This window comes from Aquarana catesbeiana, linkage group LG11, assembly GCF_042186555.1.
Source record: "Aquarana catesbeiana isolate 2022-GZ linkage group LG11, ASM4218655v1, whole genome shotgun sequence".
NCBI lineage: Eukaryota > Metazoa > Chordata > Amphibia > Anura > Ranidae > Aquarana > Aquarana catesbeiana.
In genome coordinates, this window is record NC_133334.1 from 190,251,118 (window position 1) to 190,278,847 (window position 27,730).

The 27,730-nt window shown below is 43.5% G+C and overlaps 1 protein-coding gene across 3 annotated transcripts in view; it reads left to right on the forward strand.

The window, feature by feature from the left end:
- The window catches only part of SPTBN2 (spectrin beta, non-erythrocytic 2), a 1,434,510-nt gene that overhangs the window by 1,344,929 nt on the left and 61,851 nt on the right, over positions 1–27,730 (forward strand). For all 3 annotated transcript variants that reach the window (XM_073605131.1, XM_073605132.1, XM_073605133.1), the window contains one exon: positions 10,183–10,249. In XM_073605131.1, the coding sequence (XP_073461232.1) occupies positions 10,183–10,249 (67 nt within the window). The remainder of the gene's footprint in view (positions 1–10,182; positions 10,250–27,730) is intronic.

The following is a 27,730-nucleotide window of genomic DNA, read 5'->3' on the forward strand; positions in this document are numbered from 1 at the left end:
ACCCTTTGCTCAGTATTTAGTAGAAGCACCCTTTTGATCTAATACAGCCATGAGTTATTTTGGGAAAGATGCAACAAGTTTTTCACATCTGGATTTGGGGATCCTCTGCCATTCCTCCTTGCAGATCCTCTCCAGTTCTGTCAGGTTGGATGGTAAACGTTGATGGACAGCCATTTTTAGGTCTCTCCAAAGATGCTCAATTGGGTTTAAGTCAGGGCTCTGGCTGGGCCATTCAAGAACAGTCACGGAGTTGTTGTGAAGCCACTCCTTTATTATTTTAGCTGTGTGCTTAGGGTTATTGTCTTGTTGGAAGGTAAACCTTTGGCCCAGTCTGAGGTCCTGAGCACTCTGGAGAAGGTTTTCGTCCAGGATATCCCTGTACTAGGCCACATTCATCTTTCCCTCGATTGCAACCAGTCGTCCTGTCCTTGCAGCTGAAAAACACCCCCACAGCATGAAGCTGCCACCACCATGCTTCACTGTTGGGACTCTATTAGACAGGTGATGAGCAGTGCTTGGTTTTCTCCACACATACCGCTTAGAATTAAGGCCAAAAAGTTCTATCTTGGTCTCATCAGACCAGAGAATCTTATTTCTCACCATCTTGGAGTCCTTCAGGTGTTTTTTTTTAGCAAACTCCATGCGGGCTTTCATGTGTCTTGCACTGAGGAGAGGCTTCCATCGGGCCACTCTGCCATAAAGCCCCGACTGGTGGAGGGCTGCAGTGATGGTTGACTTCCTACAACTTTCTCCCATCTCCCGACTGCATCTCTGGAGCTCAGCCACAGTGATCTTTGGGTTCTTCTTTACCTCTCTCGCCAAGGCTCTTCTCCCCCGATAGCTCAGTGTGGCCGGACGGCCAGCTTTAGGAAGGGTTCTGGTCATGCCAAATATCTTCCGTTTAAGGATTATGGAGGCCACTTTGCTCTTAGGAACCTTAAGTGCAGCAGAAATTTTTTTGTAACCTTAGCCAGATCTACACTTTGCCACAATTCTGTCTCTGAGCTCTTCAGGCAGTTCCTTTGACCTCCTGATTCTCATTTGCTCTGACATGCACTGTGAGCTGTAAGGTCTTATATAGACAGGTGTGTGGCTTTTCTAATCACGTCCAATCAGTATAATCAAACACAGCTGGACTCAAATGAAGGTGTAGAACCATCTCAAAGATGATCAGAAGAAATGGACAGCACCTGAATTAAATATATGAGTGTCACAGCAAAGAGTCTGAATACTTAGGACCATGTGATATTTCAGTTTTTCTTTTTTAATAAATCTGCAAAAATGTTAACAATTCTGTGTTTTTCTGTCAATATGGGGTGCTGTGTGTACATTAATGAGGAAAAAAAATGAACTTAAATGATTTTAGCAAATGGCTGCAATATAACAGAGTGAAAAATTTAAGAGGGTCTGAATACTTTCCATCCCCACTGTGTGTGTGTGTGTGTGTGTGTGTGTGTGTGTATATATATATATATATATATATATATATATATATATATATATATATATATATATATATATATATATATATATATATATATAATTTTGCAATGCTTTTTTTGGGGGGGGGGGGGTGGACAGTCATTGCGGCGGTGGGGAAAGTTATAATCACCGTTCTCCCTGTGTGGCTTTAAAATAAAGCAGCTGAAAGCCGTGGAGAGGAGGAGAAGCAGCTGTCGGCTGCTTTATTGAGAGCCACACAGGAAGATCAGTGATTATAACTTCCCCCGCCACTGCACCGATCATCCCTGAGTGTCCAGGTATCAGATTAGGCAAGTACTCCTGCAAATGCTCCGTATCAGCGCTGATACTAGTATCGGTATTGGTGCAACCCTACTATAAACTTGCATTTGAAAGACCGCTGCGCAAATACAGTGTGACATAAAATATTGCAACGATCTCCATTTTATTCTCTAGGGTCTCTGCTTAAAAAAAAAAAAATTATAATGTTTGGGGGTTCTAAATAATTTTCTAGCAAAAAAATACAGATTTTTAACTTGTAAGTAGCAAGTGTCAGAAAAAGGTTGTCTTTAAGTGGTTAAACTGACCTAATTTACAGATGGAAGTTCATTCCTTTGATCTAAAAGAACCAAGAAATACATTGTTTCTCTTTATTGCTGTTAATAAACATTTGCCAGCTATGTGTCTTTTTGGGGGTTTTTTTGTTTGTTCTTTTTTTCTTTTGACAGCTCTGCTTGGCTCTGCACTTGTTTAGCATGAATCGGGGGAAATGCTATATTAAGATAGTGAGGGGGGTTGAATCGCGATCACAATTTCTTTATCATACATCATAGGACAAGTATTTACTTAGTGGGTTATAGCTACCTTCAGGTGTTGACACTGGCACACCCAATACAGGAAGTTGACTCCCCTATATAACCCCTCCTCCTTCCAGGAGTCCTCCGTTTTTTTCTCCAGTGTCTAAAGGTGTTGGCACGAGTGAAGATGTGCTTTGCGAGCTCCAGGAGGGATCCATGCTGGATTTAAAAAGCCTCCACAACCGGATCCATCCTGCCACTGCGGCTCCAGGATGGTACCCGGGCCTTGCATAGAAGAACAAGGTTTTGCCTGTAACGCTCCTCTTTGAGGGCTGGATCCTAGGAACCAGGTCTTGCTACATTACCTAAAGCTGTCCTGAGGGGTGCTATAAATGGTCCAAAGGAGTGGAACCCCTATTAAAAGGGCCCTAGTCTTTGAAGGTTTAAACACGCTGCCCGCTGTGATGGGTGAAGTTTGGATCTGTCTGTTTACAGCAGTATCCAGCAGCGAGGAAAAGGTAAGAGGAAAGCATAGGAACTGCAAAGTCCACCTATGACTTTTCTTTCAATTATATTGTAAAATGCCTTAAAAACTCCTCTAGAGGGAGTAATAGTGTATAGACCCTGTTTAAATCTGTGATACTACAGCGTGTGTCTCAGCAGCTGGAGGGGGGGGGGGTCTCCTCTCCCCCTAAATGGGGAAACTGAGTGGATAGGGATACATGTTATGTTTAAACAAGCATAATTCTGAAAAGGTGAAAAAATGGTTGTCTAAACCCCCCCCCCCCCCCCCCCCTCTTGAGGTGACTCTTGCTAAAGCACAGGAAAGGGTGTGGCGCATAGACAATCAGGCTCACAGTGTCTATCAGAGCAGCTGAAGCAAGGCTGCCACAGGACACGCTGGTGCATGTGAGGGGTTTAAACAGGCATTTGCAGTACAGGAAAAAAACGTATTGTTTAGCATTAGATCATTCTATGTCACCACTGTTTTACCTACTATTGTTCAAGTAAATAGAACAGTTCTTAGAGTACCTTTGCTTTTTGTGCTTTGCACTATGGCTTCAAGGCTTACTACTAAGGCACCAAAACCATCCCCGGGTGCTGGGAACTCCAGACATGCCTCCACATTGTCATCCTCTCCAGAGATACCTGACAAGGCAAGCCAGGGTGAGTCATTGGAAGCAATTGGTGGTGCAACTGCTTCTCACACTTTAGCCCCTATATACGTGCCTGAAGATGCATTTTCCTCTGCCCTGCAGGGCTTAGAAGGAAGATTAGCTGCTTTAATCGCATCCTCCTTTATAGGGGATAAGAAGCGTGCTAGATCCCTCTCTCCCACTCCAAACCCCTTACCAGGGGAACAGTGGGGACAGGATGAGCTATTACCCTCAAACGATCGGGAAAAGCAAACCGATTACTCCTCTGCGGAGGAAACAGTTGAAGTTTCAGCTTCACAATCTGAGATACAAATCCTTATGGACATGGTTTGCTCCACTTTCATGCTACCTCTAACAGAGTCAGCTGAAATTCTGGTTTCTTCTTTGGGTTCCTTGAAACCTTCACAACCAGTGCATGCGATACCAGTCCACATATTACTAGAGAAGCTTGTTTATACCGAATGGGATCATCCAGATAAGCATTTTCTCCCTCCAAAGAGATTCTCAGTTCTCTATCCTTGGGGGGGAAATTCACCAAAAAATGGAAAGTTACAGCAGTAGATGCTGTGATTTCCAGTGTGAATAAAAGTTTAACTTGTCCAATGGACAATCCACAAATGCTGAAGGATCCAACAGATAAAAAGTTGGAATTCATGTTAAAATTGTTTTTTTCTTTAGCAGGTAATGTTGCTCAGCCTGCAATTGCCGCTATAGGCATCTGTCAATCCTTAAAAGACCAGTTCACAGAGGCCCTTAACGAGCTCCCTCCACAACAGGCCAGTGAGTTGGCCTGATTTACCAAAAGCATTATGTTTTGCCATAGATGCTATTAAGGATTCTATTCACCAGGCGTCTCGCCTTGCACTTGTGCTAGTACACATGCGTAGGACCCTTTGACTAAAGGGTTGGTCTGCCGAAGCACCCTGCGAAAACCTACTGTCTAGTTTCCCATTTCATGGGGAGCGACTATTTGGAGATGATTTGGATAAATACATACAGACAATTTCCATTGGAAAAAGTACTCTTTTGCTAGTCAAAAGAAAGTATAAACGTCCTTCATTTAAACTGACTTTCTCTCCTGCGCCAAGCGCATCCGCCTCTAGGCAATGGCGACAGCTTCCACCGTCAGATTCCAGAGGAAAAACGCAGGGTCAGGCTCAAAGGAAGACCTGGAGCCGCAAGACTACAAAGCAGAATACTAAGACCTCTTCATGAAGAGGCGTCTCCCCTCACCAAGGTGGGGGGAAGACTTCTGCATTTCACACAAGTCTGGCAGAGGGAAACTCAGTACAGGTGGGCTCTCTCCACAGTGACTCTAGGATACAAATTAGAGTTTCGGGAATTTCCACCATCTCACTTTCTGAGATCAAACGTTCCCAAGGATCCAGGGAAAAGACAATCCCTGTTTCAAGCATTAGACCGATTATTGACTCAAGGGGTAATCATACAGATCCCCACAGAAGAACAAGGTTTAGGTTTCTAATTCAAACCTGTTTACGGTACCAAAACTGAATGGAGATGTCAGACCCATTCTGGATCGAAAAAATCTAAATCGGTTCCTAAAAATTTGCTCAAAATATTTCCCGCTCACCAAAGGTTTCTGCAATTCGAAGTGGAACGGCACTTTCAGTTTGCAGCCTTACCCTTCGGGCTAGCCACAGCACCACAGGTATTCACTAAAATACTGGCCCTGCCTCTAGCCAGGTTGAGGGCACAGGGCATAACAGTGTTGGCGTACCTAGACAATCTATTGTTAATAGACCAGTCAGTGTCTCGCTTAAGGCAAAGCGTACGCATTACCACTGTTGTATATGTTGTAATATGTTCACTGATTTATGTGGGACATTGTGTGTATGTACACATGCAGTCAATGTTGACCAGGCCAGAATGACAATGGTTGATTTGTCCAACTGAATTTTAACAGCAAGGGGACAGCTGAAGACCCTTTGATGTGTTAATCTTATGCAAGTCTATTTGGACATTTCAAAGGGTGTTCAGGTGGTATCTGTTAATCTAATCTAATTACACATATCTAAGGGGACTTGATGTTGATATGCATGAGTGCAAATTGGGGTGGTTCACGGCTGTTCACGGCTGGGGGTTGTTGTCTGTTTGATAGACTAAAGCTTATCAAAGTCCTAAATTGAAACGGCCAATCAAATTGCTCAGCCATTCAATGCCTGGTGAATATAACACGGCATTCAGTCTATAGTTTAATCTATAGACTTCAGTACATATATCACTACAACCACCAGTTACCTGGAAAGATTCGGTTGGATCCTGTACCTAGAGAAGTCTTCCTTTAAAACCAGTAAGAAGGCTGGATTACTTAGTCCTGATCCAGATACAGCCCAGAAAAGGGTGTTCTTGCCTCCAGCAAAGATCAGCTCCATACAAGAGCTGGTACGGATGGTCGGGTCAAAAGCAAATCCTTCAATCCGCCTTTGCATGAGGTTGTTGGGAAAGATGATAGCTTCATTCGAAGCAGTCCCCTATGCCCAGTTTCATTCAAGACTGTTGCAAAACAGAATCCTCTCTGCTTGGAACAAGACAATCCAAGCTTTGGGCTTGCCAATGCGGCTGTCTCCAAGAGTGTCTCAAAGCCTCAGTTGGTTTACGAAGCCAGAATTTGCTGAAGGGGAAATCCTTCAGACCAATAATCTGGAAAGTAGTAACGACCGATGCCAGCCTCTCAGGCTGGGGAGTGGTACTAGAGGAGACGACTGTCCAGGGACAGTGGTCAAAACTCGAAAGAGCCCTGCCCAGCAACATCCTGGAGATTCAGGCAGTGTATCTGGCCCTGAAAACCTGGACCTCCAGGTTAAAGAATTGTCCAGTCCAGATTCAATCCGATAATGCCACGGCTGTGGCCTATATCAATCGCCAAGTGGGCACCAAGAGTCTCTCAGCTCAGAGAGAGATGAACCATATCCTAACTTGGGCAGAAAGGAATGTCCCATCCCTATTGGCAGTTTTCGTTCCAGGAGTAGAACATTGGCAGGCGGACTATCTAAGTCGCCAGCAGTTATTCCCAGGGGAATGGTCTCTTCACCCTGAAGTGTTTCGGGCTGTTTGCCAAAGATGGGGGACTCCATACATAGATCTTCTAGCGTCCAGATTCAACATGAAGTTAGTCAACTTTGTGTCCAGAACAAGGGATCCACTCGCATATGGAACAGATGCGCTGGTAACTCAGTGGGATCAGTTTTCACTGATCTACGCTTTTCCCCCGATTCAGTTGCTACCTCGACTTCTTTTCAGGATCAAGCTGGATAGAAAGCCGGTAATTCTGGTAGCACCAGCATGGCCCAGAAGGTCATGGTACGCAGAGATCGTAAAGATGGCTGTGGAGGGTCCTTGGCCTCTCCCACTAAGGCCAGACCTGCTATCGCAGGGGCCGATATTCCATCCTACTTTACGAACGCTAAATTTTACGGCTTGGCTATTGAAACCCACATTTTGAAGAAGCGTGGGCTTTCCAGGTCTGTTATCTCAACTCTAATCAATGCAAGGAGACCAGTTTCCAGAGCTGTATATCATAGAGTTTGGAAAGCTTACGTTTCCTGGTGTGAATCCAAGGGTTGGCACCCTCAGAGATATATTATAGGCAGAATCCTTTGCTTTCTACAATTTAGCGTAGAGATGAAGGGGTGATGCGATGAAGAGATTTTATATAAGATGAAGAGATTTTATATAAGGGGTGATGCGAATAATTCTGACAGTTAAATCACAATTAACCCCTTGGGACTTGAATTTAGTTTTGTCAGTGTCACAAAAACCGCCATTTGAACCATTACAGCATGTTCCCTTAGTCCTTCTGACTAGGAAGCTGATATTTTTGGTTGCTATATCCTCAGCAAGGAGGGTTTCAGAATTGGCTGCTCTTTCTTGTAAAGAGCCATATTTGATTATTCATGAGGACAGAGTGGTGTTACACCCTCGTCCAGGCTTTTTGCCAAAAGTGGTTTCAGGCTTTCATCTGAATGAAGATATTGTCCTGACATCGTTTTTCCCAAAACCATGTTCCAGGGAAGAAAAGTCACTACATTTTCTTGATGTAGTGAGAGCAGTGAAAATCTATTTAAAGAAAACTGCTCAGATTCGTAAGACTGATGTCTTATTTATTCTGCCAGAGGGTTCTAAAAAAGGACAGGCAGCGTCAAAATCCACTGTTGCCAAGTAGATTCGGCAAGTTATAATTCAAACTTATGATTTAAGGGGTAAGATTCCCCCTATTCAAGTTAAGGCGCACTCTACCAGAGCGGTTAGTGCTTCTTGGGCAGTGCATCACCACCAGGCCTCCTTTGCTCAGATCTGCAAGGCCGCAACTTGGTCTTCGGTCCATACATTCACAAAATTTTACCAAGTGGATGTAAGATGGAATGAGGATATCGCCTTCGGGCGCAGTGTGCTGCAGGCAGCAGTATAAGTCCTCAAGGTCTGGGGGTACCCTACAGGTTTTGTCTCCCTCCCCTCAAGTAGCATTGCTATGGGACGTTCCACTAAGTAAATACTTAAGGCTCTGTGTCCTATGATGTACGATAAAGAAAATAGGATTTTTAAAACGGCTTACCTGTAAAATCCTTTTCTTGGAGTACATCATAGGACACAGAGGTCCCGCCCCTCTTTTTATGGGGTGTAAGTATATTGCTTGGCTACAAAAACTGAGGACTCCTGGAAGGAGGAGGGGTTATATAGGGGAGTCAACTTCCTGTATTGGGTGTGCCAGTGTCCATCACCTGAAGGTAGCTATAATCCACCAAGTAAATACTTAAAGAGGATGTAAACCCAATGTCATCCTTTCTAAACTACTGCCATAGGGGTTATCTATAAGGATATACATGCCTCCTGCATGTATCTTTACCTGTCAAATGTCTCCCCTCTGTCTGTTATGAGAGCTGAAAAACTGCATATTCTGTGGGTGGGTCTGTTGTCTGGAGCTCGGTGAGTGGAGTCGTGATGTCAGTAGACTCCCCGCCCACCTCTACACTCCCCTTGTCAATATGTGTATTTCTAACACTGAACTTCTGCTATGATCTCTAACATCCAGTGAAAAGACAGGAAAGAAACCACATGACTTCAGCATGCCAAATCATGGTGAGGTGTGGAACAGCCAATCCTTGCAGAGCTGCTGAAGAAAGGAGTGGGGGAGGGAATTTAAAAATACTGCAAGTCTCTTAGGCTGAAGCACTAGTTGCAAATCACTTGTCACTCACAGCAAGGGGGAGGATTTGACAAAGTTTTTCTCATTTTGTCAAGAATTGTCTCACTGAACAATAAGAGGATTGCTCGGAGATGGATTAACTCTGTGTGGCAAGACTGGGCTCAAATGATAGGAAATTTTATACTCTACAGTATGATATAAAAAAAACTTTAAAGCTCTGTGTCCTATGATGTACTCCAAGAAAAGGATTTTACAGGTTTAAAAATCCTATTTTTTTTTTATTGTTTAATCGCGCAGCTCAAGCTTATTGTGATTTTTTTTTTTTTTTTTTTTTTTACCAAAAACATGTAGCAGAATACATATTGGCCTAATTTTTTTAAATTATTGAATACAAGTTTATAGCAGAAAGTAAAAAACATTTTTTTTTAAATTGTTGCGCAAAAAATAAATGGAGTAGTGATCAAATACCACCAAAAGAAAGCTCTATTTGTGGGTACAACGTTGCATGACTGCGCAATTGTCAGTCATGCCATTGTTAACCATATCGCAAAAAGTGGCCTGGTCATGAAGGGGGTAAATCTTCCGGCGGTCAAGTAGTTTGTTGAAAAATGTAAAGTAGTGAATTTGGTTGCCAACAATACGACCGCAAGTTTCTCCCTAGGGGAAGAACCAGTAGCAGAATCCAGGATGGCAAAAGATCTGGAGGTCCTAGTAGATGAGTCTCAGCAACTACATGCAAAGCAAGCCAAATATTGGCATGCATAAAAAAAAAGGATTTACTCAAGATAAAACTAATTCTGCCACTTTACAAGACTCCGGTCTGGCCGCATCTTGAGTATTCCGTCCAGTTCTGGGCACTAGGCCTCAGGAAGGCTATGCTGGAACTGGAGTCTAGAGAAGGACTCTTGCGATCCTGGGAATGGGCAGCCAGTGTTTATGTCCTAAAAATAAGTCAGGACGTATGAATGTAAACATTGTGGTATTTCAGCCAGGCGTCATGTGTGACAGAAAAGGCCTACATGTATGGTATTTGCATTAAACCATCTGGGCCCTTGGATTCATGGGCTAATTTATGTAAAAAAGCCAAATTGGACTTGCTTTTTGACTCCATTCAGATTACTTCTCTGTTTACCAAGTTTTAAATCGGAACTCCAGAAAACGAAATCGTCCTCCCTTGTAGTGGGGCTGTGTACACCCCCATTTGCTACCTTTTCAGCTTAAGGGGGACCAGTTGGGGATAGTAAAAACATCTTTTCTCAACTGCATGTTTTTACAGTACAGCCCACACACACACCCCCACACACACACACCCCCACACACACACACCCCCACACACACACACCCCCACACACACACACCCCCACACACACACACCCACACACACACACCCACACACACCCGCATGTGTAAATGGGGCTAAAAGTTCATTCTGGCACAAACCATGGGTATTGGTGCCACCTTCTTTTACATATATTGAATAGATATAACTAAATGTTTTCAATGATATAATAAAAATCCCTCTGGAAATGCAATTTTTTTAGTATTCATGTATCACTCACACTGCTGCTCTTTAAGTAATGATAAACATTTGTTTTCTTTTAAGATTACAAAGCCTGCAAACGGAACAAGTTTCTGTGAATGGATTGTACACAGACTCCGACTCTCCTCAGGTAGTCATCACATATATTTGTACACGTATAAAGTTGTAAAGAAAGAAATTGGCTGCCATTGCTGGCCTCCATCTGAAAATGCTGGCTGTCATACTGACGCTCTTGAGATTTGAGTTATTGACTTTTTCTTTTGTTGCTAGTCGGGTGTTAAGAATGGGGCAATTTTGTTTCTATAGAACTTTCCTGTATAGGGAAGGACTAGTAGTTTTAGGTCAATTTTGGTTTTAGTTGTCATTTTTTTTTTTTTAAACTGAGCTGATTTGTTTTTTTTTTTTTGTTTTTTTTTACCATTTTAAGCAAAGTATCCTCATCTTCCAATGAAGGACACTTGAATGTAGTAATACTTAGAAACTTGCTTTACGTTGCAGCCTATAAAAGGTTGGGACACTGGCAAAAAGAATAAAAAGTAAAGCCTGACTCCAAATTTACTATGACTTTAAATAGTTAGTTTGGACCAAGCTGGTTCAAACAAAGTATTTTCTTTACTAACAGATGTGCCCACTGGAAGCACTGTTTAAACTGTATTACTACATCAGTTACATAAAGTATACAGTGTAGTGTTCCAACAGCAGGACTGGAAAGTCCTGTTCCCAGAACAAATTGAGTCGGGTTGAGTGCTGCTCAGCCATTCGTAGGAAGCCTTGTATGTTATGAATAAAAATAGGGCTTCCTCTGGTGGGGGGAGGTGGAGAGGCGGATGGATGATGTCATAATCTCCACCCCATCCAATGAGAGGAAGCCTTGTATTCAAATACAAAATAAAAAGGCTTCCTGCAAATAGCTTAGCAGCCCAACATGATTTTGTTCCAGGGACCACTACTGGAACACAGTGCTGATGCTACATACTGTTTATACAGCACTTTCGTAGGCACATCTGTTAGTGAAGGAAATAGTTTGTTTGGACAATTTGGTCCAAACAAACTATTTAAATTCACAGTAAACTTGCCGTTGGGCTTTAGGCTAGCCCCTGTAAGCCCTTCCTTCATACCGTGATGCCTTTGTTTTTTGCTAGTGTCCTAGTTGATTGGACAACTTTCCTTCAGCTCCACTATTTTTCTAGCTTTGTAAATTTCTTTTTTTTTCTTCAGTCAGGATAATCAATAAACTTTAGGTAAAGCGGTTGTAACCCTTAAAAAAAATAAATAAATAAATAAAAGTGATCCTGTTCCTTTTTAAAGGATGATACACAGCATAGTGCTTGTGCTGTGTAATGTGGCTCTTTGTATAATCTAAAATACCTGGTTGATCCTGCCTGGTGCTGCCCTTCCCTCTGTAAACTGACCACGTTTATTATGGCTGCTGATCATTGATACTGTGGTCAGTTTACATGCCTCCGTCATTCCGCTGTCTCTCCTTGCTTCCTCTCTCCCCGCCTGTCGGCTAGTGACATTGCCAATCTGCTCCCTACCCCTCCCCTCCTGCTACTAAATGAACTGTGTCTTATCCCTACAATCCACTGTGTTACATTTAATTATGTGCCTCAGTGTGTGTGCTTTCTAAAAAATATGCCGATTTATACCGTCTTTAATATCGCCACTCAGCGCTCATGTAACCGCCCACCGCTCTCCTCCCCTCCTACCGGTTGACGCGTGAGTGGCGCTATAAAATAAGGTATAAAGCAGCATATTTTTTTTAAAAAGCGCATACACTGGGGTACATAATTGAATGTAACACAGAGGATTGCAGGAATAAGACAGTGGCTTTACAACTACTTTCATTATTTCTTTGCTGACTTTAATCAAGACCTAGGACAGTAACCCTGCTTAAGCTAGTCTCTACACAGTAGTTATCTGGATTAGTGTATCCTCAGAAATTAGCCCTGGCTTTAGCCTTTTCCAGTCGCTGCTGGACTAGAAGAATGCAGGGCTAGCCTGAAAAGTGTTCTTTGGGTGCTGGGCTCTGCATTGTTGCACTTCCCAGAGCTTGGTGTACTGTGTCAGTTAGCTGCCTAGCATTCTGTAGGTCCAGATCTTTGGCACAGCATCTGGTGTGATCCCCTGTCTTTGAAAACACACAGTCACTACGTCATAGTGAAATAGGCCTTTTTTTGTGGCAAGGCTGACCAGGAATGTGACCTTTGGGCACCGGAGTCTTCATTGTAGCGCTTTCATAGATCTTTTCCAGATCTACAGTGCCTTGAAAACCTATTCATATCCCTTGAAATTTCCCACATTTTCTCATGTTACAACCAAAAATGTAAATGTATTTTATTGGGATTTTATGTGATAGACCAACACAAAGAGGCACATAATTGTAAAGTGGAAGGAAAATGATCAATGGTTTTCCAAATTTTGTACAAATATCTGAAAAGTGTGGCGTACATTTGTATTCAGCCCCCTTTACTCCGATACCCCTAACTAAAATTTAATGGAACTTTCAGAAGTCATCTTATTAGTAAATAGAGTCCACCGGTGTGTAATTTAATCTCTGTATAAATACATCTGTTCTGTGAAGAGAAATTTAGTGAACAAACCACATCATTAAGGCCAAGAAACACACCAGAGAAGTCGGGGATAAAGTTGTGGGGAAGATTTAAAGCATGGTTCGGTTATAAAAAAAACAAAAATCCCAAGTTTTGAACATCTCACAGAGCACTGTTAAATCCATCATCCAAAAATTGAAAGAGTATGGCACAGCTGAAAACCTACCAAGACATGGCCGTCTACCTAAACTGACAGGCCGGGCATGGAGAGCATTAATCAGAGAAGCAGCCAGGAGGACCATGTTAACTCTGGAGAAGCTGCTGAGATCCACAGTTCATGTGGGAGAATCTGTCCATAGGACAACTATTAGTTCTCAAATGTGGCCTTTATGGAAGAGTGGCAAGAAGAAACCCATTGTTGAAAGAAAGCCATATAAGAAGTCCCATTTCTGAGAAGCCATGTGGGGGACACAGCAAACATGCGGCAGAAGGTGCTCTGGTCAGATGAGACATGCACATCATCCCCACCATGAAACATGGTGGTAGCATCATGTTGTGGGGATGCTTTTCTTCAGCAGGAACAGGGAAGCTGGTCAGTGTTGATGGGAAGATGGATGGAGCCAAATACAGAGCAATCTTAGAAGAAAACCTATTAGTCTGCTATTTTACAAAGAAGAATGGGCAAAAATTTCACTCTAGGTGTGCAAATCTGGCGGAGACATACCCAAAAAGACTTGCAGCTGTAATTGCAGCGAAAGGGGGTTCTACAAAGTATTGACTAAGGGGGGCTGAATACAAATTTATGCCACACTTTTCAGATATTTATTTGTAAAAAAAAAAAATTAAACCCATTTATCATTTTCCTGCCACTTCACAATTATGTGCCACTTTGTGATGGTCTATCACATAAAATCCCAATAAAATACATTTACCTTTTTGGTTGTAACATGACAAATTGTGGAAATTGTCAAGGGGTATGAATACTTTTTCAAGGCACTGTATGATTTGTGTTAGCTTCAGAGCTCTCTTAGGCTCCAGAGCTGCCTGGTGTGAAAACCCCCACCAATGCCATCTTACCACGGTAACAGTTATGGCCTAGGGAAACAGAGTGCTGATCACCGCTAGGTTGAATGCTGGGTGTGCCTCCTCCACTTTCTGTTTCCCACAATTCAGTATAGTGGAAGCACCATCCTGCTGTTACTCCTACTGAAGCATCAAGTGTAGCTCCTGTTCTCCTGCCTTCCAATAATGACTTGGTCATCTCCCGCTGTATAAAACCTTCATTAGGACCGGCTGCCTGGATTGTGAGCACTTGAGGCCTTGCCTCACATTAAGCCTAGTTGCTGACCATCACACAGCATAACACACCTTAAAGACACATAGGATAGTCCCCTTGCTATGAGTGACTTTTGTCCATGCTCCCCTAATGGTTCTAGGAGTGTTTTCCTGGTATGTCCATATGGAAGTAATGACTGAAACCTGGGAGTCTTATTATTATTATTATGGGGGGCCTCATCTGCGGAGTCTATTTTAGCTCTGTCGGGAGGGGCCAGAGGCTTCCTGAAAGTCCACAAACAACTTCCTAGCTGTTTTTGCCAGGTAATAGATCTTTTGTTCCGTATTTGTTCTAAGCTTGCTCTGGGCCATCCCTGAAGGAATTGGCCTCTGATCTTTCTGTGAGTCTGCAGCTCCAATTTCATTTCTGCTTTAGAATCCCAACAGTTTGGAGAGGACTCAGATATGCAGTTTCAAAACTTCCTATTGTAGCACATATCACCCTGCCTTTGCAGAATCAGCCTGCTTTTGTAGGCTTTGGATGTTTTGGAGCTTCTGTGGCTGCAAAGGCTTGTCCATGACAAATGCTGTTTGAGGGCTTCCTCTATGCACTGGAAACATCCTGAAAGGTCCTGGGCCAAAGCATTTCCCCTTTTTTGAGAAGGGATTCTGAAATGTGTTCTGTGCCCACAGTGGATACTCCAGTGCTTCATATAACGGAAGGTATACTCAACTTTGTGGCTGATGGGAAGTTAATTTGGCCCTCTTTTCCTTGGTGGTAACTGATTTGTCCAACCACGTCAGAATTGATAAAATCCTCCCACTGCTGGGATAGGTCTGATGAGATGTCCACGAAACATCTCATTCATCTTCCATTTAAAGGAAATTGGAGTTGATTTACTAAAACTGGAGAGTGCAATATCTGTTGCAGCTGTGGGTGGTAGCCAATCAGCTTCTAGTTTCCATTCAATTAAGCTTTGACAAAAAAATCTGAAAGCTGATTGGTTTTCTATGCACAGCTGCTCCAAATTGTGCATTCTCAAGCTTTAGTACATCTACCCCATTGTCTTATTGGACAGCTCTTGGCACTGTCATTAGCAATGCCTTAGTCTTCTGAAAAGAAGAGAAGAAACAGTTTAGGACTTTATATGAGGACATTAGAATGTACCTCCATCCCCGACATTTTGATATATGAGAAAAAAGTTTGGGACTTTATGTGAAGCATGCAGCCAGGGAGGCAACACAACATAATACTAATGATGATGTCTGTTGGATAAACCATATTTGTGACCATATATCTTGCATAATATCAGAATACATACAATATAATATAGTAAAACAAAGAAACTTTAATTCCATAACATAGTACATAGTAGCAAAGTAATTTAATGGCATAGCAGCATGATATGATCACAATGGTAAAGTAATGAAAACACCAGACTCATCGTTTTGTGTCTCCACAGTAACAACATGATAAAGTAGAGTCCAAAAGAGCATATTATAGATAATGTATTAAAATAGTATGAGATGCATCTAATAGCTCGACCTGCGTTTCGCGGCTATGTTGCCACTCTTCAGGAGCAGATGCGATTTGTAGATGTCTATAAAGGTATTAAGGTAAATATTAGATTGGGTATCATATAGAGAGAATAGTACAGGAACAAATCCCCCACTCATACTTACAGACCAAACATGAGTCTGGGCACAGGCAGACGGGGGCAAGGGCTGGCTGGGCGGATCATCAGCCTGGGAGCTGAGGCGGTGACCCCCATGACACAGATGGAACAATCAGCAGAGAAGAGAGAAGGTAGTCCCAGGAGCGAATACCCCATGGATAGTGGAGAGTAGTGTGAGCCACATATAGAAAGCCCATCTATAAAAATCTGTGTCATGGGGGTCACAGCCTTAGCTCCCGTGCTCATGATCCGCCCAGCCGGCCCTTGCCCCCATCTGCCTGTGCCCAGACTCATGTTTGGTCTGTAAGTATGAGCTGGGGATTTGTTCCTGTACTATTCTCTCTATATAATACCCAATCTAGGGGCGTGGCCTACGCACACTGAGATTACACCGGACCCTGAGGCCGCGCAATGTTGCATCAGACCAGCCCAGGGATGTTATATGCCGCCTTCGCTATTTAGAGGACAATAATGCAATCATGCTCAAACTGCACAGTGCTCCCAACATTGATTTTGATGGGGCAGTTCTCAACATCTACCCTGACATTTCTAAGGAGACCCTCGATCGACGCAGAGCACTGAAACCTCTCTTAGACCAACTGAGAGGGGATGGGATCACTTACAGATGGGGTTTCCCCGCGAGCCTCATAGCTACCAAAAATGGCCGCTCTTTCACACTACGGTTCCCTGAAGAGCTCCCTGCATGACCTGAACCTACAACCATTGGCGCTCCCGGGATGGCCAAATTCTGTACCTACCTTCTCAACCCCTCAAACATCTCAGTGGAGGAAAACCCCATCCAAACAAAAGCGCACCGCTACGCCGGGCTCCTCTCAGGAAAATGGGTGAGTTACTCCCCCGCCCATGCTTCTTCTCCTTGCTACCACATTCTATAGTGACTGCAGCTCTTACCCCAGTTCCACACTTCTCCATTTTGTGTGTATAGCCCCAATCATAATCAACGCTCCTTCCTCACCCAACTTCTCACAAAACTATCTAATTTTGCTGAAGGTTTGATTGTTCTAGCGGGGGATATAAACATGCCCCTAGATCCTACTATCGACACTTCACAGGGCCGCTCTAACATCCCAATTTAAGCGAATCGCGAATGTAAAAAAAAAGCTTTTGGACTTACAACTCATAGATGCCTGGTGCATCTTACACCCTGAGGATAAAGACTACTCTAACTTCTCTAAAACACACCACTCTTATTCCAGAATAGACAATATCTTTCTTGACCACTTCCACCTCCCTCTCCTACGCTCCACCACCATAGGCACTGCTTCTATCTCAGACCATGCATCTGTTTCCATATGTTTGACCATGCCCACACATCGCCCCAATAACTGGAAGCTTAATGATTCCCTCCTTTCAAACGCAACAAAGGTTTCCATGCTATTCACCTCTGTCCCAATATTTTAAGGAAAACGCTTCCTCGGAAACCTCCCCCTCTGTCCTGTGGGAATCCCACAAAGCCTCTGAGAGGCTGTTTCATTGAGTTGGGAGCAAGGAAAAAAAGAGAACATGGTCAACAGCTTAAACAGGTCCTAGGTCAGATTACTGAACTTGACAAACAACACAAATTATCCTTGCAAGCTAAGCATCTGGAAGCTCTTACCCTTAAAAGAGAAGAACTCAAAACTCTCCGAGACCTTGACACCAAAAGGAAATTTCATTGCATCTCACAAAAAATCTATGAATGGGGTAACAAACCAGGTAAACAGCTTGCTTAGATCCCTTAGAGCCAAAAAAACCCTCTCATTCATACCTAAAATCTAACTTCCATCCGGTGAAATTGTTCATGCTACTCCTCAAATCACCAGAGCTTTCAGAGAATTCTATGCTGATTTGTATGTTAAGGGCGACCTAGCAACACTCCCATTATGAGATAAACGTAAACTATTTCTCGCCTACTTAAAAGCTGCTAATCTTCCCAAACTTCCAAAATTGGCCTTTGCGACGGAAGCTGATCTCTCCATTGAAGAATTTAAAAAATGCACTAAAATCCTCCCCCTCAGGTAAAGCCCCTGGTCCAGATGGTTTTACCATCTTACAAAACATTTAGCGATATCTTACTTCCCCGTCTCACAGCATACGCTAATTGCATCTCTCACACCTCAGGCCTACGTCCGGAATCGTTATCTGCCCATATCACCGTCATTCCTAAACCTGGCAAGGATCCTACCCTATGTGTCAGCTACAGGCCCGTATCCCTTTTAAATGTAGGCACTAAACTCTATGCTAAGGTTATGGCAAAAAGACTACTACCTCTACTCCCCCAATGGATAACGGCTGACCAAACCGGTTTCATTCCCAACAGGGAAGCCAGGGATAACTCCTTGCGCTCCTTGTCCCTGATCCATTATGTTCGCAGATGCTCCCAGCCCACCCTCCTTCTGTCCACGGACGCTGAGAAGGCATTTGATAGGGTGGACTGGGAGTATCTTAAGCTAACCCTTCAATATTTTGGTCTCAGCCCCAAGATGTTCCATCGCATTTCTTCTCTCTACTCCAACCCTTCCGCACAAGTCTGCATAAATGGCTCTTTAAGCGAACCTTTCACATTACACAATGAGACTAGGCTGGGTTGCCCTTTATCCCCACTCCTTTTTGCCATCTCCCTTGAACCTTTCTTGGCCACTATTAGACGCAACAGGAACATTCATGGCATTCAAATTGGAAATAGACTCCATAAATATGCAGCTTATGCTGATGATATCTTATTTTTCATCCAACAACCACGTATTTCACTCCCAAACCTCATGTCAACTTTTTCTGATTTCCAAACCATAGGTAACTTTAAAATTAACTTATCAAAATCCAAGATATTGAATATAACAGTTCCCCAACCACTTGCTGATCAACTGAAGGCTCTCTTCCCTTTCAGTTCGGAAACTAAACATATGAAATACCTCGGAATATATCTAACTCCCAACCTCCATTCTCTCTTCAAATACAACTATATCCCCCTCTTGAACAACATTAGAACAGACCTTAGGAAATGGTCTTCCCTTTCGCATTCCTGGCTAGGAAAAGTAAACATAATTAAGATGAACATTCTACCTCGCATTCTTTTCACTTTTCAGATGATACCCCTAGGGGTCCCTATAGGTTTCTTTACTACCCTCCAGACCATGATCGCTTGCTTTATTTGGAGAGGCGACCACCCCAGTGTTTCCAGGGCAGTTCTTTTTCGTTCCAAGGGCTCGGGTGGGCTGGCTCTCCCCAACTTTAAAGCTTATTACCATGCTTTATTGCTTTCTCGCATTGCGGATTGAAAGTATGCCACCACCTCCAAACTTTGGCTTTAGCTGGAACATTCCCTATGTGGCTCAGATCTCTCCACCCCTCCCTGGATACCCTGTTCCTCTAGAAAACTTTCTCATGACACCTCACCCCTTACCTCTTACCATTTTCTCTCTAGACGTCTGGGATGGTATCCATAAGAAACTTTCTTGGTCATACGACTCTCCTCTGATGCCACTCCTACAACACAACTATTTTTTGCCTGCAACATTGGACCCTGGATTCAAATCATGGTCCCCAATAGACACCCTCTTGCTACACCATGTGCTCTGCTCAAATGCCCTTAAACCTCTGTCTGAAATCCTGGGCTCCAAATTACCCATGTTCATGGACAGATGGAGGTACAATCAACTGCAACAGTCCCTCCCACAGCCCTGGCGATCGATTCAGGATTTTAACGAAATTGAATCCATGTTCAATTACATGGACCCCCCCGAAGCATTGCATCTCACAATTTTACAGAGCCCTGATCGAGCTCCAGAGTCCTCAGTACCCCGCTTACTTGGCCAAATGGGAATCTGACCTTGAATATACCATAACAGAAAAGAAAAAGGACAAAGTACTTCAACTTGTACATGTCTCCTCACTCGCTTCGTCTATGGCGGAATCTAACTATAAGCTCCTCACCAGATGGCACCACACACCAGCTAAACTCAATCGGATGTTCCCTACTAACTCTCTGCAATGCTGGAGGAACTGTGGAGAAACTGCTACCCATGCGCACATCTGATGGTCCTGCCCCCTCATTCGTCCATACTGGTCTGAGGTGTTAGACCTCATTCATCAGATCACAGATGTCAATCTCCCTCAAGACCCCTGGACCATCCTTTTTCATGCCACTCAAAGACCTATTGGCAGATACAAATGATCGCTAATTCCCCATCTGCTAAATACAGCCAAGGCACTCATCCCCACCTTCTGGAGCCAACCTACGATCCCTTCCATGAAATCCTGGTTGCAAAAAGTATCCGAAGTAAATCTCATGGAAGAACTCACACACATCGCAAGGGGGACTTCCGATGGCCACACTTTAACCTGGGCCCCATGGTCTTCATTCCTCACCTCATCACGCTACAAAGACATCATCTTCTCAACCTCCCAGGATGCTTAAACTTTGGGATTGGGCCTACCACCTAATTTACCATCTTATCACTACCTATATTTTAGAGTCTACTTTATTTACCTAACAGATGTTCCTTTATATCTGCACTCAATTTGATTGTATGTATGTTACCATGCTTGCCAGCCTATTACCCCCATCTTCCCTCCCCTCTTTAAGCCTACACCCAATACTTCTCCCCATCTATAACTCTCTTGCTTTTAATCTATAGTTTTTCCCCAATGTAATTGTTATCAAGTCATTTGTTCCTCAGACTTATGCTAACCCGCTTGCCCCTTCACTCCCATATTCGATCTAGGACTAATCCCTACACTTCTAACAGCTTAGTATCTCTTACCACCCTTGGTCCTGGACTGCACTTCCCCCACTAGCTGCCAGGTGGGAGCGCGTGAGCCTTTGATATTCATTTCCCTTGCATGTTGGAATAAGGACTTATTGTGTTATTGTATCTTTCCTTTTTATGTATATCATTTGCTCAATAAAAAGATATTAAACAAAAATAATACCCAATCTAATATTCACCTTAATACCTTTTATAGACATCTACATCGCATCTGCTCCTGAAAAGTGGCAACATAGCCCTGAAACGTGTCAAGCTATTAGATGCCTCTCATACTATTTTTAAACATCATCTATAATGTGCTCTTTTGGACTCTACCTATTTTTTTTCATGTTGTTGCTGTGGAGACACGCAACAATGAGTCTGGCGTTTTCATTATTTTACCATTGTGATTATATTATGCTGCTATGCCATTATGCTACTTTGCTACTATGTTATGGAATTAAAGTTTCCTTGTTTTACTATATTATATTGTATGTATTATGCAAGATATATGGTCCATTACGTTATACTTCACAAATATGGTTTATTCACCAGACATCATCATTAGTATTATGTTGTGTTGCCTCCCTGGCTGCATGCTTCACATAAAGTCCCAAACTTTTTTCTACCAAAGCACATGATGTTTACAGGAAGGTCAGAAGAGCTATCTTTTTTTGCCTTCGCATTCCATACTTGCAGATCCTCTGAATATAACTCACACTCAGACTGTAGGTCTAGAGCTGGTGATCTCCTGATCCCTCTGGCGTAAAGGTGTGGTTACTTTTTTTTTATTTATTTATTTATTTCAGGTACTTATATAGCGCCGTCAATTTACGCAGCGCTTTACATATGCATTATACATTCACATCAGTCCCTACACCCTCAAGGAGCTTACAATCTAAGGTCCCTAACTCATATTCATACATACTAGGGCCAATTTAGACAGGATCCAATTAACCTACCAGCATGTCTTTGGAGTGTGGGAGGAAACCGGAGTACCCGGAGGAAACCCACGCAGACACAGGGAGAACATGCAAACTCCAGGCAGGTAGTGTCATGGTCGGGATCCGAACCAGCGACCCTTCTTACTGCTAGGCGAGAGTGCTACCCACTACACCACTGTGCCGCCCACACCACTGTGCCGCCCATACTTGGCTTTTGGATGTTCAGGATACCTACTTTAGCTTATAGGCCAATTATTTGAAGACCACATCAATTTCATCTGCCCTGCAGCATATTTCCTGTGCTTTTACTCTGACCTCTCTTTGTTCCCTGCGCTCTGGGACTTGCCTTTGGGAGTTATTCCCTAAAATAATGTTCCCTTTTTTCCTAAGGAATATTCTGTAGCTTCAGATAAAGCTGATCCGCTGTATTCCATCTCTCCAGAGGAACCTTCTGAGTTAGTTGGGACAAGCTTCCACTGCTCCTTCCCATAACAGTGTTCTGATCCCTCAGTGTCCTTCAAGGACACTGGTAGTTGTTGACAGCACTGGACCTTATGTCCACCCTAGTGCTTTCTTGGCATTCTCATTGTATGATTCCTAGTCGACCTTCACTGAAAAGGGACAGTTCTGGAATTTTTTCAAAGGGCCCAAATGCAGAAATTTTTCCACAGGTTGAATCAGTACAGATGTCTAGTGTAGGTAACTGTCAGACATCGAGAGAGGATGAGTGGTTTGGATTCTTGCCAAAGCATTCTGCACCTACTGGGTTAGTGTGTTCTTCCCTGATGGACAAGGTGCTCCTCCCTCCTTTCCAGGGCTAGTGTAGCACTTGGAAAAATGCCCCTCATATCACTTGTCCTTCTCTTGTTGCATTCAGTCTGCTTTAGTAACCCTCCTTTGTATTTGGAAGTCTGTACTTGAGTCAACACATGCAGGCAGTCCCTACAGATCCAGTGGTCCCTGATATGTATCCTCAGTCACTTCAAGTTTACAGGCTGCTTTGCAGCCTTTATGAGACGTTCTTTCAAACCTCTTCACTGCCCCTTTTCTTAATTGGACTGGGGAGGTTGTCTTCCTAAACCTGTCTGTTTTGGTGGGGATTAATTCTTGTACCCTTGTCCTTCTTTTTCACTTTCTCTGTCTTAGGCTGGGTTCATGTTTGATTCGGATGCTGCTGACAGCAGGGGTCCGATGTGTCCCTGTTCTCTGTTTCAGGGACAAATCAGACCCAAATGTTTTGCCTTAGTTCGGACCTGAAACTGAGCCAAAGATGCATTGGACTCCCGTGCAATTCGCTCCGCAGCCATCTTGGAGATGTGTGAACCAGTTCCATTGAGAGCCGGTCACAGTCTCTTGTCATGCGAATTGAAGCCAATTTGCATAAGTATTAACCCCAGCCTTAAAGTGGTTCCGTTTGGGTTGACTCCAACTCCTTAAGTCTATGTCCATCCCTTTGGGGTATTATGCTAAATAATAATCTGCTTGATTCTATTTTATTATGCTACCCTGATCTGTTGGATGTTAAGTGACTGCTAGTGCAACTTGATGTCCTTCCAGGTAGTCAGTGCCTTGGCAGTGATTCTTATACTGCTCTGATCATCAAATTAATCTTTTATGACCTCTTCTGAGTCGTTGGTTCCCCTTTCCTATTGGGAACTTCACCTCTTTTGGTTGAGATTTGGGCATTTGTCCTGTTTCTTCCACACCGCTCCTGGTTCTGTCTTGGATATATCAGTGCACAAACCAGGTTCATAAAGACATGGATGAGCGAGTTTGGGGTGGAGGAACTTGCATAGTTACATAGTAGGTGAGGTTGAAAAAAGACACATGTCCATCAAGTCCAACCCGTGTGTGATTATATGTCAGTATTACATTGTATATCCCTGTATGTTGCGGTCGTTCAGGTGCTTATCTAATCTTGAAACTATCGATGCTCCCCGCTGAAACCACCGCCTGTGGAAGGGAATTCCATATCCTTGCCGCTCTTACAGTAAAGAACCCTCTACGTAGTTTAAGGTTAAACCTCTTTTCTTCTAATTTTAATTAGTGGCCACGAGTCTCTAAACTCCCTTCTGTGAAAAAGTTTTATCCCTATTGTGGGGTCACCAGTATGGTATTTGTATATTGAAATCATATCCCCTCTCAAGCGTCTCTTCTCCAGAGAGAATAAGTTCAGTGCTCGCAAACTTCTTTGTACTCGCTCCATTACCAGTACATCCTTCCTGAGGACTGGTGCCCAGAACTGGACAGCATACTAGGTGCGGCCGGACCAGGCCTGGCCTGCACAGAAGTTCTGACCTCAACCCAATAGAACACCTTTGGGATGAATTAGAGCGGAGACTGCGAGCCAGGCCTTCTCGACCACATCAGTGCCTGACCTCACAAATGTACTTCTAGAAGAATGGTCAAACATTCCCATAAACACTCCTAAACCTTGTGGACAGCCTTCCCAGAAGAGTTGAAGCTGTAATAGCTGCAAAAGGTGGGCCAACTAAATATTGAACCCTATGGACTAAGACTGGGATCCCGTTAAAGTTCATAAGCGTGTAAAGGTAGGCATCCCAATACTTTTCATAACATAGTGTATCCTAAATATTACATTTCTGTGCCCCTCTATGGACCTTAAGAAAAAAGATTCAAAATAAGCAAAAATCTCATTATTTCACATACAGTATTATATAAGGAGTCACAGAGCATTTATATAATTGTTTTTTTTTTTTTTTTTTTTTTAATTTAAAGGTCATAGACTTGAAGTAAACCTATTTTTAGAGCAGTATAGAGACTGTCTTGGTTTGTTAAGGGTTCAAGCATTGGGATAGTCACCCAGACCCTGAGTTTACAACTCAGTGAGTCACTAGCCTACTGCAAACAGATTGATATTTCAGCCCTATAGTGCGTCTAACCCAAAGATCAAAAATGTAATCTGCTGCAGCTTATTTAGATGTGGAATTGGCATATAGTTTTGGGTTTTTTTTTTTTGTTTTGTTTTGTTTTGTTTTTCAGATGTTTCCCTCTATTTTCACTTGGTGATCCTGCCAAAACATCCTCTGTCTTAGAATGACAGCACTCACTGTACTGATTCTATGGAGGAGCAGTGTTACACTCATAGGAATAGTGTTGGAACTGCAGAACACCTCCCATGTTATGGATGTGAGGAGAGAGGGAGACATTCTGTAGTCTTAACACACTTCCCGATTACATTGTTTGAGTTAATGCTGAGTTCACATTACATGCGACAGCACCTGATTTCTGGAAGGTTTAGCAGATAATTTTGTCACTTATCAAACAGATATAGCAATTGTATTTAAAGCAAGTTCAATGTTAGTGTTTACATGTACTTTAGCTGCATACCTATTTTAGGTTAGTGACTCACTCAAACCAGAATCAGGATGACCGTTCCAACACTTGCATATTTCAAACTAAGCAACTGCAGTTTCCATATTAATATACACTATTTGACCAAAAGTATTGGGACATCTGCCTTTACATGCACATTCCTAAGCATTCCACGCTTAGTCCGTAGGGTTCAATATAGAGTTGGCTCACCCTTTGCAACTATAGCAGCTTCAATTCTCCTGGGAAGGCCATCCACAAGGTTTAGGAGTGTCTATGGGAATGTTTGACCATTCTTCCAGAAGTGCATTTGTGCGGTCAAGCGCTAATGTTGGACAAGAAGAAAAAGGCCTGGCTTGCAGTCTCCACTCGAATTCATCCCAAAGTTGTTCTATCAGGTTGAGGTCAGGACTCTGTGCAGGCCAGTCAAGTTCCTCCACCCAAAACTCTCTCATCCATGTCTTTATGGACTTTTGTGCACTGGTGCGCAGTCATGTTGGAACAGGAAGGGGCCATCACCAAACTGTTCCCACAAAGTTGGGAGCATGAAAACTGTCTTGGTATGCTGATGCCTTAAGAGTTCCCTTCACTAAGATGAAGGGGCCAAGCCCGGCCCCTGAAAAACATCCCCACACCCTAATCCCCCCTCCACCAAATGTATTGGAGGTGTGGCCCAATACTTTTGGCAATATAGTGTGGATGAGCGAGTTTGGGGTGGAGGAATTTGACTGGCCTTGACAGAGGCCTGACCTTAACCCGATAGAACACCTTTGAGATGAATTCGACCGGAGGCTGTGTACTAGGCTTTCTCGTCCAACATCAGTGCCTGACCTCACAAATGTGCTTCTGGAAGAATGGTCAAACATTCCCATAGACACACTCTAAACCTTGTGGATAGCCTTCCCAGAAGAGTTGAAGATGTTATAGCTGCAAAGGGTGTGCTAACTCAATATTTAACCCTAAGGACTAAAACTGGGATGCCATTAAAGTTCATGTGTGTGTAAAGGCAGACATCCCAATACCTTCTTTTTCATACATCATGGGACACAGAGGCTAATATTACCTACTGGGTTATACTTCATCTCCAGGTGAATGGACACTGGTAGACCAAAGGTCTTTAGAGAGGAAGTGATCCCCTATATAACCCCTCCCATACAGGAAATCCTTCCGTTTTTTACCAGTGTCTGCAAGGTGGATGGCACGATTGTTTGAGCTCCAGGTCTCTAGTCCCACAAACGGTTCTTAAATGAATTAAGCAATTGACCGATCGGATCCATTTGACACAGGCTCTATATGCTTAGATAAATGGTACCCGAGCCTTGCAAAGAAGACTCAAGATCCTGCGAGGTTTTGCCTGTAATGCGGCCTCCGGGCACTGGACCCTGCATAGTGGAATCCCGGACACCACAGCGCTAAGGCTTTCCTGCAGGGTGCTGTACAGGTCCAAGGGAGTGGACCCTAAACATGAAAAGGGTACCCAGTCCTTGAAGGTCCTCAAGTGACAGTAAACCGCCATGATGGGTGAAGATTGGACTCTCAGTTTCTAAGCTGCCCTGCACCTGGACGGGTAAGTGAAACCCCTTTATTTACTTATTGTGGGGTGTCCCAGTGATTGTAACAATCAGTCAAGCTAGCTAGAGGCTGGACACCTGTGTACAGTGACCATACAGGGGAGTTTTGGGCTAGCTGTGGGTGTTTGCAAAGTGTACCTTTTTTGCTTGTGTCTGACTGTTTTTTACCTGCATGCTGGCACACGACGGTGCGCCATTTTCGCCTTGGTTCACCATGGCGCACGTGCGTTTGCAAGATTGCCGCTGTGCTCAGCAGTTTGGCGGCCATGGCGCACACGGCTTTGCTGCACATACACCATAGCCTTTATCTGGGCGCACGAAGATTTGCGTCATACGCGAGTACAGCCACGCCCGTTCGCCGGGACCACGCATGTGCTGTGTATGCCAAGCATACGGTGCTTCCAGAAGGCAGCTGTGGGACACAGAGCAGGCTCTAAACCAGGCATTTGCAGCAGTTCATTTCTCCTTACCCAGGTCACATGAGTCACCAGGTGTTGCTTGGCAGGCTAAAGGTGCTTAGCAGGATTGTTGCATAGGGGCTTGGTGAGCCCTATTAAAGGGTCTCCCTTCTGAGGTGTGTTAATACTACAATCAGGTACTCTTTGTGGCTAGTAAATGTCTTCAAAAAAAAAAAAAGGAGCTTGACTAACACTACAGGGAAGGGCACACCTATGTTGTCAGTAGTTCCTGATGAACCTAGTCATATCCTAAAGGCTCAGGATTCTGTTGAAGGCATGGAAGTTAAGTCTGCTTCTGAGCAATCTAGACAAGAAGATATCCAGTTGATGTCTGCCTCTGTCACAGAGGCTTTTGATCCAGTCTCTTACCGGGATGGTTCGTTCTGCCTTTAAGTTGCCTCTTACAGAGGTTACTGAGCCCCCCTGGTCCTTTTTGGGGTCCTTGAGGCCTCTTCAGGCCGCACAGGCTTTCCCCTTACACCATCTGTTGGAACAGGCGGTGTATGCTGATTGGGAACATCCTGACATGATTTTTGTTCCTCCTAAGAGGTTTTCCCTTTTATATCCCATGGATGAAAAGTTCGTTAAGTGGAGAATGCCAGCCGTAGATGCCGCAGTTTCTTCCTTACACAAGAACTTAACTTGTCTGGTAGATAACACACAGGGCTTGAAAGACCCTGTTGAAAAGAAATTATTAAAAGCTTTCCTTTCTTTGGCCAGTTCAGCTATTCAGCCAGCTGTTGCAGCAATTGGTATCTGTCAGTCTGTAAAGGATCAAGTCAGATGGCCTGACAGGCCTAACCGGGAGGATGATCTGGCTGAAAATAAGACAGATATTCCTTGAGCGCTGTGTTTTGCTGTTGACGCCTTAAAGGATGCAATACAGCAGGTTTCTCATTTGGCTCTCCTGTCTGTAAATATGCTTGTGGCTTAAGATCTGGCCAGCCGAGCTTCCTTGTAAAAAGTTATTGGCAGGTTTCCCCTTTTTCATGGGGATCATTTATTTAATGATCATTTGGACAAATATATATAAAAGATTTCCGGAGGGAAGAGT